The following is a 16,804-nucleotide window of genomic DNA, read 5'->3' as shown; positions in this document are numbered from 1 at the left end:
TTAAAATGAGGAATTCTGTGATGTGGAAGGTTTAGAGAAGTTGGGATAAAAATAAAATATTACACATCCTAAAAAAATTGAGATATAAATAAAATGCTATGTACACTAAGGAGAACGAAACAGAGTTAACCTTTTAGATCAATAACCTTTTATTAGAACTGAGGAACATCAGGTTTTAAGGCCAGGATTGAAACTTACTTGAAAACTGTTAACTCTCCAACTTCTTCCGATTCTGGTAAAAGGCCTCAGACGTGAAATGTTACCTTAGTTTCTCTCTTCACTGATATCATCAGATCTGCTATTTTTTCCAGCATTTTCTGCCTTTATGCTATAGAATCTGGGATTGTTTTCTTTAAAGCAGAACAAGGAGGAGGCAAAGGGAAAATTTAATCGAGGTTTTCAAAATTCTTTGACGGTTTGTTAGCATATGCAAAGCTGATTCCTTTGGCAGGAGTATTGATAACCAGAGGACACAGAGTTAAGGTAATTGGCAAATGAACCTCATGATAAATAAGTATTTTTCTTTATATAGTGAGTTGTTATGATTCATCTGAAAGAGTGGTGATAACAAATTCAGTAGGAACTTTCAAATAGGGAATTGGATAAATGTTAGAAATAGGAAAGTTTGCTGAGGAAAGAGGGGAATAGACTCATCAAGCCTTTTACTGTAACCGCTCTTTCCCAGAAACTCTAGACTTCCAATGCCTTTTGTTCTTTCTATAATCTGCCAGTACTTGAATTACAAAATGTGACTTCGCCTAATCACTCCTTGATTTACATAATTTCTGTGATCAGTTCTACCTTTGATGATGTCTTGCACTATGTCTTTGACCTTCCATTGGATTTCTCAGTTAAGTATAAAACCTCATAGATAAGCAAAACCTCAAACTTCAGTTCTGTGAAAAATGAATTTAGAATGACTTATATTTTAAAAAAATGTAATGGCCTGATAAACTACTGGGACATTTAACTAACAAATGAGAGGAAATATGTCAACCTTTTACTCCAGGACATTGTCCCGGTGTGAAAGCAGGAGATATGTGTTCTACTTAGCAAACAAAATCTTTACTAAGAGAAAATTTAATTTCCTTTTATAGTCCACTAGTTTTGAAGAAGAGTTAGAAATTACCACAGCGATTTATCAGAAAAATGCAAGCTCTTCCAGAAGCTCAAGCAGTTTCGATACTGATGGTGTTGGTAAGTACGTCAACAGTTTGTCAAGGGAGTTGTAATAGATCATAGTGTTGCAATCATCATTTGTAGATGTTTTGTAATTTTTGGAAATAGGCAGCTTCCTCAGTTTTGAATGTAATTTATGAGTAAAAGATACAGTATGAATATGTGTGCTCCCACTAGCAATCAGCTCAATTCTTGAATTACTAGAACCATTCACTGCGCAGAATGATGTTGTTACCTAATGAAAAATCACACAGTAGTAGTTGAACACCTTCAGAATAAACCCTGCGATCATACAAGTAGTGCACAGTGTACCTTGTAATCCAGCTTGATGAGGTTAGTGTCATTGGTGCAACATCAATCACTCATTTAGATGCTTGAGTTGGCCTGATGGTTAAAGGATTCACTAGTGTTGGAAAATGCTGGTCACTCTAGCATGTGCTCCTTCAGGTATCAACAATCCTTTGCTACTTCACACAGTTGACAGCCTCAGTGTGAACTGTATGTCAAGATGGGGAGGGTTATACCACAGTTAAGTTTGATTCCCTTCCTAAATAATGTTGGCATGCATGCACTGCCAAGCAGTCAGGTGCAAGAACATTTACTATGTACCCCTCCCTAGCCCAAGAGAACTGCTGCTTATTGTAGCACCTAGTGTGTTTCCAAGCTGAGATTAGAGATCGACCCCAGGATCTTGATTCAGATGGCCACATCACTAGGAAGGAAAAAATATGCTCTTAAAACATCCAGTTACACTGTTATTGCCACTTTACAAATAAACTGCAGTTAAATATTGATGAAATGATGATAGCAGAAGTTCAACTGATCATATCACAATTTGCTTCTTAGACAGCAATGACTGGTTAATTAGCAGGGCAAAACCAGGGCAACTTATATTTTCATGTCAAAGTGAACCTTCTAGGAATCAGTGAGAAGATTGAAGCAAGAAACCAAAAATGAAACATGTTTTGTCCTTGATTACAAAAATAACTTCATTTGTATGTCTTGACAGTAGAAGGAAACAGAAGCAAGGATGAAGACCAGAGCAGTTGTACACCTTCATCTGGGTAAGTAGTTACATGAATAAATATTTAACTCTTGTCTTGTACATTGGAATGATTTAAGGTTTTCTGGAGGCTAAATTTGTGACTAGCCCACTGGTATCTTGTACAAATTCTCCACCTCTTCCTATGCATCCAGCATAGATTCAAATTCCTCAGGGACGTTTATCCATTTTATTTTTATCTGGCTGCGGTCCATTTTCTGGTTCCATGCAATGTGTAGAAACACATATCCTTTCTCTCCTGTGAAAAGGAAATGATCTTGACTAAAGTTGGTGCTCACTTTTCTTGCCCAGGCAAGATAACATTGTCTAAACTGCCAGCATTTTGTACCTACCCATTGTGTAAAGCCTAGCTTTTTCTTTTGACTGTTTCTCATTTGGTATTTTATACAAAACTGTTTGAGCTGCTTCATATGTCTACACCTTTAAAACATTCTTTGGCTTTTTTCCACTACACATCCTAATTTGTTACTGTATCTAAAATACCAAATGCCCAATGTGCTGCTGTGACACTGGACAATAAAAGGGGAACTCCTGCTAAACTGCATATAATGCAATATTAAAGCTCAAGAAACTGATAATTAGACTGTGCTTTTCCAGTGCCACACTTTTCGAATCTGATCTCCAGCATCTGCAGTCCTCACTTTCTCCCAGTTAGACTGTGAGTGTCTGATAAATATAGCAATATACTATATAGATTTTATTAGTTTCATACAAAGTATAAAATTGACTCTGGACTGCATAAAATCTCATGGCAACAAGTCAAAAAGGGGTGAGGAACTCTCCTGCTGATAACAACCTAACACCTCTCCTCAGCTGATAATTCGGTTCTCCATATTGAACCTTTGGAGAAAGCACTGAGGGTGACAAGGGCACACAATGTACTGTGTTGGGGGACTGAATGTCCATCACCAAGAGTGAGTTGGTATCACCATTGACCAAGCTGGCCAAGTCACAAAACATTTAGCTGCTAGATTGGGCCTGGGAAGACAGTGGTGGAGTCACCATGACAGAAAAATGTACTTGATCTTGACCTCATCAAATTACTTATAGGAGATACATAAGTCCATGATACTATTGGTAGGAGTGATCACCACTTGTCCTTGTGGAGGCAAAATCCCATCTTCACATTGAGAAAACCTTCCATGGTGTGTGCAATCACTACTGTGATGTATGAGGTAAGACTTTGAATAGATCTAACAACTCAAGACTGGGTACCGATGAGGTTCTGTGTATCCAGCAGAATTGTATTTAACCCCACAGTCTATAATCTCATAATTCAGTATATCCCCCACCGTACCATTGCCATAGAACCAAATGGTAAACCCTGTTTCAATGAAGAATGCAAGAGGGCGTACCAAAAACTGCATCAAAAGCTGCATTTTGTGCCTAAAGACGAAATGTCAACCCGCTGAAGCTACAAACAGGATTATTTACATTCCAAACAAATAAGCAGTGTGTGATAAACAGGGCTAAGAGATCCCACAAACAACAGATCAGATTTAACCTGTGCAGTCCTGTCATATCCAGTTATAGAGTCAGAGTCCTACAGCATAGAGACAGGCCCTTTGACCCAAACTGGTCCATGACAACCAGAATGTCCACCACACTAATCCGTTTCCCTGCACTTGGCCCATAACCTTCTAAACTTTTCCTATCCATGTATTTCATAGAGTCAGAGAATTTAGAGATGCACAGTACGGAAACAGGCCCTTCGATCCAACTCGCCCATGCCGACCAGATATCCCAACCTAATCTAGTACCATTTGCCAGCACTTCGAGTCATAGAGAAATAGAGATGTACAGCATGAAAACAGACCCTTCAGTCCAACCTGTCCATGCTAACCAATTATCCCAACCCAATCTAGCCCAACCTGCCAGCACCCGGCCCATATCCCTCCAAACCCTTCCTATTCATATGCCCATCCAAATGCCTCTTAAATGTTGCAATTGTACCAGCCTCCACCACTTCCTCTGGCAGCTCATTCCATAAACATACCACCTTCTGTGTGAAAACGTTGCCCCGTAGGTCTTTTTTATATCTTTCCCCTCTCAGCCTAAACCTATGCCCTCTAGTTCTGGACTCTCTGACCCCAGGGAAAATATCTTGTTTGTTTACCCTATCCATGCCCCTCATAATTTTGTAAACCTCTATAAGGTCACCTTTCAGCCTCCGACGCTCCAGGGAAAACAGTCCCTGTCTATTCAGCCTCTCCCTGTAGCTCAAATCCTCCAACACTGGCAACATGCTTGTAAATCTTTTCTGAACCCTTTCAAGTTTCACAACATCCTTCCAATAGGAGAGAGACCAGAATTGTACACAGTATTCCAAAAGTAGCCTAACCAATGTCCTGTACAGCCACAACATGATCCACCAACGCCTATACTCAATGCTCTGTCCAATAAAAGAAAACATACCAAATGCCTTCTTCATTATTCTATCTACCTGCAACCCCACTTTCAAGGAACTATGAACCTGCACTCTAAGCTCTCTTTGCTCAGCAGCACTCCAAAGCTGGCTGCAAAATATTAAAGGAATATAAATACTATGCAAAAAGTTTTAATTTAAAAATCTGATCAAATGCAGAGGTTTTTGAAACGATATGTGCCAAAGGCATATATCTGGGGTTTGGCAATCGATCAGTCACAATCTCAGTTAATGGTAGAATGGGCTCAAGGGGCTAAATGCCTTTTAAATGTTGCTAATGTACCAGCCTCAACCACTTCTGCTGGCAGCCGATTCCATGTGCGTACCACCCTCAAGTTTCCTTTTATTCTTTCCTCTCTAACCTTAAACTGATGAGGTCTAGGCTTTGATTCCCCCAACCCTGGGATAAAGATTGAGTGCATTCACCTTATTCATGCCGCTCATGATCTTACACATTAATATAAGATCCCCCCTCAGTCTCCTACACTCTAAAGAAAAAAGTCCAACCTTTCCCTATAACTCTGACCATTGAGTCCTGGCAGCATCCTTGTAAATTTCTTCTGCACTCTTTGCAGATTAGTAACATTCTTCCTATAGCAAGGTGACCAAAACTGAACACAGTACTCCAAGTGCAGCCTCACCAACATCCTGTACAAATGCAACATAACTTCCCAATTTCTATACTCAAAGCCCTGACTGATAAAGGCCAGTGTGCCAAAAGCCGTCTTCACTGCTCTGTCTACCTGTGACTCCACTTTCAGGGAACCATATACCTAAACTCCAAGGTCCCTCTGTTCCGCTATACTCCTTAAGACCCTACCTTTCACCATGAAACTTCTGCCTTGATTTGACTTCCCAAAATGCAAGACCTCACACTTACCTATATTAAACTCAATTTGTCATTTCTCGACCCACTTCCCCAGCTGATCAAGGTCCTGCTGCAATTTCTGATAACCTTCCTCACTGTTCATTATACCACCTATTTTAGTGTCATCTGCAAACTTACTAATCATGCCTGTACATTCTCATCCAGATCCTTGATAGAGATAAAAAAAAAAACAGTAATGGGCCCAGCACCAATCCCTGAGGCAGTCCACTAGTCACAGGCCTCCAGGTGAGAACCATCCTTCCACTATTAGGAGAAAGTGAGGATTGCAGATGCTGGAGATCAGAGTCGAGCCTTCTGATGAAGGGCTTATGCCCACAATGTTGATTCGTCTGCTCCTCGGAGGCTGCCTGACCTGCTGTGCTTTTCCAGCACCACACTCTCGACATCCTTCTAATATTACCCTCTGCTTCCTACCTTGAAGCCAATTGTGTATCCAATTAGCCAGCTCCCCCTGGATTCCATGCAATCTAACTTTCCAGCCTACCATGCAGAAACTTATCAAAGGCCTTACTGTAGACTACGTCTAATGCCTTGCCCTCATCAACTTTACTGGTTACTGCATTAAAGAACTTTGACAAATTTGTGAGGCATAATTTCCTACGCACAAAATCATGCTGACTATTCCTAATTAAACCCTGTCTTTCCAAATGCATATATATCTTAGAGTCTTCTCAAGTAGCTTACCTACCACAATTGAGAATGATGGTGGGCAATTAAACAACTCACTGGTGGAGGAGGCTGCACAACTACCATCATCCTCTGTGATGGAGGAGTCCAGCACATAACTGTAAAAGTCAAACAGAACCATTTGCAAGCATCTTCAGAGATACTGAGTTGATGATCCATATGAGCTTTCTCATGAGGTTCCCAGCATCATGGATGCCAGAAAGCCAATTCGATTCACTCAATTTATATCAAGCAACTTTATAGTTTATGTAATAAAAAATCCGTAACGGTCTGAATCCAAATTGGCTGAGAGTAATGATTAATGGGTATTTTTTGAGCTGGAGGAAGGTTTGGAGTAACACTTCAAAATCAGGGTAAGTCTAAAGGACTTTAGGAGTGAGATGAGGAGGAATTGTGGAATTCTTTGCCATAGAAAAGGTTGAGGCCAAAACATTGAATGTTTTCAAGAGGGACCTAGATATAGTACTTGGGGCTACAAGGATCAAAGGGTATTAGGGAGAAAGCAGGAACAGGGTACTGGGTTGGAAAATCAGCCATGGTCATATTGAATGTGGACAGGCTGTATAGTGGTTGTAACAAGGTCAGCCAGCTGGATCTCAGAGAATATGAGTTCCCTGATTGGGGCTGTTAATCTGGACCAATCAGGGAGCACTGGCTGACAGATAAAAGGGGGAGTGTCAGAGATATTGCCACTCTAACAGCTGACTCTGAATGAGGCAATACTAGAGTCAAGGACTGTTCATGTGTAAATAAAGAATGACAGGATATTGGCCTATATGGAGTTACTTCAAGCTCATCAGGCTAAATGATCTACCCGTGCTCCTATTTTCTATGCTTCTGTAGTTCCTGCAGCAGTCCCTATTGCTTTTTATAGGGTGCTAGGGTGGCTTAGTAGTTAGCACTGTTGCCTCACAGCGCCAGGGACCCGGGTTCAATTCCAGCCTTGGGTGACTGTCTGTGTGGAGTTTGCACATTCTCCCCATGTCTGATTGGGTTTCCTCTGGGTGCTCTGGTTTCTTTCCACAATCCAAAAATGTGCAGGTTAGGTGAATTGACCATGCTAAATTACCCATATTGTTCAGGGATATCAAGGTTAGGTGCATTAATCAGGGGTAAATGTAGGATAGTAGGGGAATGGGTCTGGATGGGTTACTCTTTGAAGGGTTGGTGTGGACATGTCAGGCCGAAGGGCCTGTTTCCACACTGTAGGGATTCTATGATTCTATTCTGTATGAATGATCTAAATCTTGGCATGTAGGGAACGATTTCAATTTCAGAATTTGCAGTTGACACAAACTTGAGAGAATTATAAATTGGGCAGAGGACAGTGCAGAATTCGAAAAGGACGTAGAGGTTTTGTGGAATGGGCAGATATGCGAAGGTCATTGAAGTTCAGTTTGGAAAAGTGTGAGTGATACATTTGGTACAAAGAAAATGGAGAGATAGTATGTCTGCTTACTGACACCCAAGGAGCCTACGCATTTGGCAGTCATAATTCTCATCAAAACAATAAAGAAAAATAATAAGTAGTGAAAAAAACAATTAATCATAATATTTCAATGAAATAGTATTGTAGATCAGGGAGCTTATGTTGAATATATTATGAAGGTGTTGGTATGTACTGTACCTGTAAGAGAGTTGAAAAGCTAGCAAGGACTGACAAAGCACAGAGTCCTGAACAAAGTAAAACTATAACAATTGATCGAAACAAATAGCTGCAGCTGACATGTCATGAAACAAAAAACAAAATTCAAGTTTGGCCAATCAGTTTAAATTATGCCCCTAAATTCAATCAAATTTGAATTTAGCTGAATGTTTTGGGGTATAAAACTGAACATCTTGAACGGTTAAAAAGAGAACTGTCAAGGACACTAACAAATAGACTGCTAGCTGCAGAGCAGTCTGAAAGGTACCTGTCTATAAGAAGTTTGTGCAGCAGAACATTGAAGCTGACCCAGAGAAAAATCTACAGAGGAAAGGCTACAAAGGAGAATCGACAAAGCTGACTGGCTTTGAAACGTGATTTTTTGTTTGTAAATCTTAGTCAGGGTATTTTATTGAACCAGTATTGTAGAGTGGGAGGTAGAAGATAGTTTAAGAGAAAGTAGTTGTAAATAGTTGTTAGCTTTAATATTCTCTGTTGGGCTTAAAGAATAAAATTGTTAATTTTTACTTTAAATCGTGACCTCTGAGATAATTCTTTGTCTCTCGAAATTTAACCGATTACCATGCGAGGTGAGCTTCTCTGTGCCGGGTTTAAATTAGCAGAGGGGTTTATCTGTGTTGTAGCAATAGGACACTAGTAAGACTTAATCTTGTTACTGCACTTTAGGAAATATGTTTCAGCACTGGAAAAATGAAAAAGAGGTTTAAGAGGATGGTTCCAGGGATGTGAAACTTCAGTTGTGAGGATAAATAGGAGGAGTTGAGCTGTTTTCCTTGGAGAGAAGGCTGATGGAAAATCTGATGCAAATTTTCAAAATCATGAGAAGTCTGGACAGATAGAGAGAAAGTGTTCCCACGTATAAAAGGATTGAGAATCAGAGAGTAGGATTGAGAATCAGAGAGTACAATTTTAAAGTGTTTTGCAAAAGACGCAAATGCAAGGTGAGTGGTTAGGTCCTGGAGTAAACTGCCTGGAATCCTGGTAGAGACAGGTTGAATTGAGGCAATCAGGAGGGCACTTGATTATTTCAATAGAAACAATGTATCGGATTAGGGGAAAAGGCAGGAGATTTACATTTTAGGGAATTCATGTTTCATGATTAATTTAGTGGAGAGTATATTAATTAATGAACCTAATACTGTGTTGTTCTGTATAATCTGTAACCAAAAGTCAAAATAGTGCTGAGAGCCAGTGCAGACTCAGTGGGCAACACAATTTTTTAAGAACTTGAGAGGAAGTGAGGGTGAGTGTACTTGATATCAGGATAACATTTGACCAAGAGTGGCATTAAGGAGCCTAAGAAAAACTGGGTCAGGAAGAATTGGGAGTAATTTTCCATTGGCTGCAGTCATACCCCTAGCACAGTGTTGGTACTTGTCGCTCTTGGAGGTAAAATCATCTCAGCCATGGGATAGCACTGCAGAGGTTCCCAAGAGTCATGTCCTAGGCCCAACTATCTTCAATATTTTTTCCTCAATAATATGTTGGAATAATCATTGATGTTTGCACAATGTTCAGCATCATTCACAGCAGCAACTCCTTAGATGGCACTTTTTAAACTGCAGTTTCTGCTATCCAGAGATTCAGGAAGTAGATACTGTCTGCAGATTTCCCACACAGCATATTGACCTGGAAGTATAACAGTATTCCTTTGTTGTTGTTGGGTCAGAATCTTGGATACTCATCCCTAACATCACTTTGAGTGTACCTACAACATAAAGATTATAGCAATTCAAGAAGGCAGACCATCAGCACCTCCAAGAGCTATTAGGAATGGGCAACGGATTCCATCCTAGTCAGTGACACCTACATTCATGAATGAATTTTAAAAAGTAGCATTGAAAATCTTGCTGAAAAATGAGAGAAACAAATCCTGTGTTGTAGCAAGATCGTTGTTTATCTCATACCCTCGCTTGCTGAAATGTAACTGCATTCAAGACCCACAATTATTTCAATAGAACACAAATTGGGGAAGTCTTCTCACCTCCTCCATCTCTTCTTAAATTCACCAAATTTATAATCATTTAGAATGGCCTAAAATCATAGAGTTAGACCGCACAGTAGAGACCCTTCGGCACATTGAGTCTGCACTGCCTCATCTACACTAATTCCACTTTTCAGCACTTGGCCCATAGCCTTACATGTTATGATATTTCAAGTACTCATCCACGTATTTTTCTAAAGATCGTGAGGTTTCCTATCTCTATGAAACCATTCCCCCCTCCAAGACAGTGCATTCCAGAATCTCTGGGTGAAAACCTTTTCCTCAAATCCTCTCCAAATCTCCTGCCCTTCACTTTAAAGTGATGCCCCCTCATTATTGACCCTTCAACTTAGAGGAAAGCTGCTTCTGATCCACCTATCCATGCCCATCATAATCTTATATATCTCAATCAGATCTCCCTTCAGTCTTCTCTGCTCCAAAGGAAACATCCTGACCCTATTCAGCCTCTTTTCATACCTAAAATGCTCCAGCCCACAACATCATGGTGAATATCCTTCGCACACCCTCTTGCACAATCACATCCTTCCTGTAGTTTGGCAACCAGAACTGCACACAATGCTCCTGTTGTGGCCTAACCAAAGTTTTGTGCAGGTTTCCAGTTTGTTCTTGGTGAGTGTAAGTGAAAAGGACTAGATTGGAAGGTTAATTCTTTGATCACTTACTTAGCAGGGGAGTGGTTGTGACCAAGAAGGTGAAAGATGTTCTTTGATCTGCTCTAAACTTGCGGATTTTCCGGTACAGAGAGGTGTTTGCAGGCAGACACGTTGCAAGGTCCTGGATCATGTGCTGAGGAAAGCACTAAAGCTGGTGCATGTACCACAAAGGCCATCTATGATGGTGCCGTCAAAGTACACTGAGGGCTAGAAACCATACAAAACTTCTCAGGCTATATGTTTGACGTAAAATTAAGTCTGTAAGTGTAATCTGTAAGGTTATTGATTCAGAGTGCCACATACTAAGGAAAAAAAAGAGATTGGTTTTGCACTTTCAGGAATGTTAAAGTTTAACTTCCATACAGTTTATCTGTACAACTTTTATGAATAAAGCATATTTTAAAAAACACACTCTTTGATTTCATCCATGAGAATGACATTAATTTCTTAAACTTTTCTTTGCAGTGTTGATCAGACAGCAGAAATTGGAAAAGTCACAGACTTTCACCTGAATCAGCCAGGAACATCAGAAGGACCACTGCATAAAAATGAGATGTAAGCAGATATAGATCCCTAGAGTGTAGTTTATCAAATTAAATGCCAATGTGAAGGATTAATCCAGCTATCTACTAGCTGTATAGCTGAGTTAGCAGAATGGCTCCCATCTAATTTCATACCCTCCCACCAATGAAATGCTGGCTTCCTTGAGAGCATCTGGAATCTTCACATCATTATAGTTTGTCTGATGTAACTGATTCTTTTGTAAATAATTGTTAGACATGCCTCATATTAGAATAAATTTGTTAGTGAAATAATATTCCTATTATTAGAATGCTTGCAGATTTTTAATTGTTTTATTTTGTTCTCTTTATAATTTTTGTTTTGGAGCTTTGAACTGAGAGCTTTGGACTGTGAGCAGCAGCTTGTTTTTGTTTTTGAGGCCAGGCCAGCAAGTTAATTGTAGATTGATTCTTGTTAAAAAGTGCTTCAACTTTAATACACTCTGGAGAGGCCTTGTGCAAAAAAGCAGCTGGCAGATGTTGCATGTTAACTGGTGCCTCATGGTGGGATAGTAAGCCTGGCAGTGAGAGGCCAGAGTTTGAACTGGTTTTTGAACTGTGTTTGGGTCAGAAGGATCATGCTTCTGAAACCTACAGAACAGAGATATGGTCGCTTAAGTAAGTTGGCCAGTTTAATCTCATTTATTTTTCCCTTTTGATTTATCCCTTAACTGCATCTGTGTATCTTTGTGTGGAAGTGGGAGCTAGAATTGATAAAAAAAAAAGGGTTGAAGTCATTTACATTAATTGGTTTACCTTGTAGTTTAACTTTGCTCTGCTAACGCTACTGTATTATTAATAGATAGTTAATTCTTTTGTTTATAGTAGAAATCTGGTATTGGTTATTCACAAAATCTGATACTGGTTATTAATATAGTCTGGTTAGGAACCATTGAAGTCAGTTTTGAAAATCATTGAACATTTTAACTTTGTTGTGTTGCAATACAGAGGTAGAGAGGTTGATTTGCTTCGGCTCTCTGTCTTATAACACTATTAACTGCTAATACAAATATTGAAAATGTAATGAACTAAAGGAGACTCATTAAGTAAGATCATGAATGATCTTCTATCTTGACTCCATTTTTCCACCTTATTCGCAAATCCTTTGATTCTTGTAATGGTTGTCTGCATCCATATCCTTTCACTTAAATGAACAAAGTTTGCATCATAGAGTCATAGAGATATACACACGGGAACAGACTCTCGGGTCCAACTTGTCCATGCTGACCAGATTTCCTAAATTAATATAGTCCCACCTTGCCAGCACTTGACCCATATCTCTCTAAATCCTTTCTATTCATATACCCATCCAGATGCCTTTTAAGTGTTGTAATTGTGCCAGCATCCACCACTTCCTCTGGCAGCTCATTCCATACACACACTACCTTTTGCGTGAAAAGATTGCCTCTAAGGTCCTTTTTAAGTCTTTCCCCTCTCACCTTAAATTTATGCCCTCTAGCTCTGGACTCCCCCCACCCCAGGGAAAAGACCTTGACTATTTATCCTATCCATGCACCTCATGATTTTATAAACCTCTATAAGGTCACCCCTCAGCCTCCAATGCTCCAGGGAAAACAGCTCCAGCCTATTCAGCTTCTCCCTATAATGTCTTCGATTTATCACTGGCATTTTCTTCCCGATGGTAAAACATTGATTGCTTGTTATATAAATGTTTATGTATGTTCAACACACTGTGTAACATGGTCACTTCTTTTTTTTTTAAATTCACTCATGAGATGTAGATATTGCTGGCTGGCCAGCATTTATTGCCAGTCCCTAGTTGCCCTTGAGAAGATTATGGTCAGTTGTCTTTTTGAACCACTGCAGTCCACATGATGTAGGTTGACCCACAATGCCATTAGGGGGCAAATACCACAATTTTGACCCAGCAACAGTGAAAGAATGGCAATATATTTGCAGGTCAGAATGGTGATTGGCTTGGATGGGAACTGGCAGGTGGTGATGTTTCATCTGTCTGCTGTCCTTATCCTCCTGGATGAATATGTTTGTAGGTTTGGAAGGAGCTGTCAAAGGATCTTTAGTGAATTTCTGCAGCGCAATTATAGATAGTACACACTGCAGCAACTGAGCATCGGTTATGGAGAAAGTGGATGCAAATGGACGTGGTGCCAATCAAGCAGGTTGCTTTATCCTGGATGGTGTCAAGCTTCTTCAGTGTTGGTGGAGCTGCACCCATCCAGGCAAATGGAGAGTATTCCATCCTGACTTGTGCTTTGTAGATGATGGACAGGCTTGGGGAGTCAGGAGGTGAGTTACTTGTTGCAGGATCCTCTGACATGCTCTTGTAGCCATTGTGTTTACGTGATGAGTTCAGTTGAGTTTCCGGTCAGTGGTAACCCCCAGGATATTGATAGTTGGGAATTCAATGACGGTAACAGCATGGGATATCATGGGGCAGTGGTTAAATTGTCTCGTATTGGAGATGGTCATAGCCTGGTATGTGTGTGGCACGAATGTTATTTGCCACTTGTCAGCCCAAACCTGGATATTGTCCAGATCTTCTTGCATTTGTGAACAGACTGCTTCAGTACCTGAGGAGTCATGAATGGTGCTGAACATTGTGGCATAATCATTGAGTTGAAAGTACGTCCGAGGTGTTGTAAAGCTCGTAATGTACCACTGTTCACCAAATATCTGACAAAAGTGAAGGAATCTGTTTTCAACATTCAGCATTCCATCTTACTGACTCATGCTTATGATTAGGTCGTGGCAGCTAATTCATATGATGGTCAATAAGCTATGGCACTTACCTTTGTCTGTTGTTTGTTCTGTTGAAATAAAAGCTGCTGTTTAATCAGTACAAAACCTGTTAGTCTTATTGCGAACTGTGTCTGTCACTGGTTTCTATTTTCTGAAGTCAAGTATGCTTTGGAAGGTTCCAAAGGACCACCTCATGTGCTTAGGAGAATTGTAATTGCTTTTCATTCTAGAAATCTCTAGCTCAATTTGGAACTGTGTCCTTAGCTGTTTTGTGTCATCTTATCAGTTGGTCAGAAACTATCTGAACTACAAGGGTAATTAGAGGCTCCATGGTAATGGATAGCCATGTAGAATGTAAATGATTGTTTCATTGGCAAGTTTTATGTTAGCACAGCAGGAGCATCTTTGTTACTATTGACACAAAATAAGAATGATCACGTATATAATTACAGTAAACCCCTGCTGTCTGTGATAATGTACCTTTTAGAATGTGTTTCAGTAGTGTAGTGTAAGACTGTATTAAATAAAACAGATTACTGCAAAGGGGTGCTTGATAATTCCTCAGCAACATAATGATGTGAGGACAGATTACAGAGAAAGGTGCAACTTTCAATCAATCAATCCTTGCTGAAAGAAGCAACTTGATTTATCTGGTGTAGAATCCACACCTTTGTACTTTTCTGGATTGCGGTGAGAATGTAGATTGTTTTTTCAATTAGGACCAGTTCTGTGGGCCAGGAGCCATCAGCAAGACAACAAAATGTTGACGGCTGGACAGGTGCACAGCTTGTGTGTAAATAATATGAGACCAGACTGCAACAGACAGCTTCTCTCTTTTCCTCTCTCTGCAGTGAAGTAACCAAAAACTGAAAGATAGCTAGCTATTCTCTCCCATATTTGCTACAAGCTCTTGACTCTAACTAGTGACTGAGAAACTGAACAATTAATGAGTCAACTCACTATGTCTCCAGCAAAGAACTGAAAGGATGTAGGAATAAGGATATCAGTGATTAGAAGAACCTGGACGAATCAAAAGGGACATCTCATCAAATCCTGTGGACTAGTGCTATTGAACTATGTTTCCCCAATATTCTCGCCTTCACCTGTGATATTTCTGTTTGTTTCTTTCTTTCTTTGTCTGTGTCTGTCTACAAATGTGTCAAGGAGTATTCCTGTGGTGAGAATTGATTTATTTATAATAAGTAGTAGTTTCTTGTCAAGTGGTCAATGTTTTCAGTTAACCTGTGTCCATCTGGCAGGTGAACTTTGTGTTATAACCCAGTGAGTAGTGGGGCTCAAGTATCCATGTTGTTTCCTAATGATGTCAGATGTCACAGCCAACAAAATACTTATGAAGTTGTAATTATTGTAGTGTTGGAAATTCAGTACGTAATTTTTAGACCGCAAGGCAAAACATCCCGAGGTGATTCTTAGTTTATAAGAAGTTACCAATATGGATGGACATATTCAGGGAGATATCATCACATGACCTACCACATTCAGCTATCCCTCCTCATACTCTTACCATTGGTCACTCTCTTTTGCTACAGAGCCCCTCCTTATCAAGGCTTTTCTCTGTGTCCTAATTGACATTTTAAAATCTGGTAATACCCACAGCAGTGATCAACATTCTTGTAGCCGTGAATCTTGAGTGATGGTTCAGCCCCTCTCACAGCCATGTTAAAAGCAGAAGATCCCAGGGCTGCCCTACTCTTCTAGGCTCATGCTGTCCATTCATTTCAGCTGTATCCTGCTCCTGCCTTGCATTTTGCCAGGAATGAGTGACCTTTCGGCAAAAACTAACCCTGTGGTGCTTCTCACCTGCACATCTTCTATCTGGATGATAACCCTAAAGAAGGAAAAGTATAACGCCAATTCACATAAGCAGGGTATTGAGACAGATGACTAAAAACCTTGTAAAAATGTAGAGTTCAAGAATCATTTTGAGGGTGGAAAGTAAAGTAGAGACAGTGAATTCCAAAGATTAGGGCCTAGATAGCTAAAGGTTCAGCTTTCAGTGGTGCAGCAATTATATTCTGGAATACTGAAGAGGCGAGGTGAGGCTAAGATGACCTTATTTATTACATTGGGTTTTGAAGCTGGAGAAGGTTACAAACAGCAATGAGATAAATTACCAGGTAATTTCTCATACTCATATTAATTGTGGGAAAAAAGTCAGCAAGGACTTTGAGTCTACTTGCTTATCTTCATAAAGTACTGTGGAACTTTTACGTTTGCTTAAGGGGTCAGCTGTGGTTTAACATTTCACCTGAAAGGCAGCAATTCTACAGAGATTATGTGCTCAGATCTTAGAAGTGTGAACCAGAAACAAGAGTGCCATTGAACTACATGACTGACAATAATTAAAGAAATATCAGTTATGAAAAGCTCCAGTTGTGTATGCCACAATCATCCAACCTACATTTACTGCTTCCACTACTCACTGAAATAGGAAACTTGCCTCACGGTACATAAACTCACCAGTGAAGTGTCAGTGAAAATGTCAACACTTTTTATTGTAATCTCCTGATGCTGAATGCCTTGGAATTTTACAGCATGAAATGAGGTTGATTAGCCCATAATGTCCACAGTGGTTACCAAGCATCTACCTACTCTAATCCCATTTTCCAGCAATAGTATTTCAGGTGCTCATTTCCGTGCTTCTTAAATGTTGGTTTGGTTCCTGCCCTTTTAGGCAGTGAGTTCCAGATACCTACCATTCTCTGGGTGAAAAAGTTCCATCTTAAATCCCTCTAAATCTCCTAAGTCTTATCCTAAATCTATTCCCCTGTTTATTGACCTCTGTACTAAGAGGTAATGTTTCTACCATGTCAATGCCCTCATAATTTCATATACTCAATCATGTTCCCCCTCAGCCTTCTTTGGTCTAGGGAAAATAGACCCAACCTATCTAACCTCCCTTCATAGCTGAAATGCATCATCCCAGTGAATCTCC

At 39.9% G+C, this 16,804-nt stretch overlaps 1 protein-coding gene across 1 annotated transcript in view; it reads left to right on the top strand.

Annotated features, from left to right (window-relative positions):
- Positions 1–16,804, top strand: part of LOC122564209 (inactive serine/threonine-protein kinase TEX14-like) — a 155,070-nt gene that overhangs the window by 112,983 nt on the left and 25,283 nt on the right. Inside the window, exons 19-21 of the mRNA XM_043718905.1 lie at positions 1,098–1,197; positions 2,189–2,243; positions 11,033–11,122. Of these exons, the coding sequence (XP_043574840.1) occupies positions 1,098–1,197; positions 2,189–2,243; positions 11,033–11,122 (245 nt within the window). The remainder of the gene's footprint in view (positions 1–1,097; positions 1,198–2,188; positions 2,244–11,032; positions 11,123–16,804) is intronic.

Source organism: Chiloscyllium plagiosum, chromosome 28, assembly GCF_004010195.1.
Source record: "Chiloscyllium plagiosum isolate BGI_BamShark_2017 chromosome 28, ASM401019v2, whole genome shotgun sequence".
Taxonomy (NCBI): domain Eukaryota; kingdom Metazoa; phylum Chordata; class Chondrichthyes; order Orectolobiformes; family Hemiscylliidae; genus Chiloscyllium; species Chiloscyllium plagiosum.
This window is presented reverse-complemented; position numbering and strand designations above follow the sequence as displayed.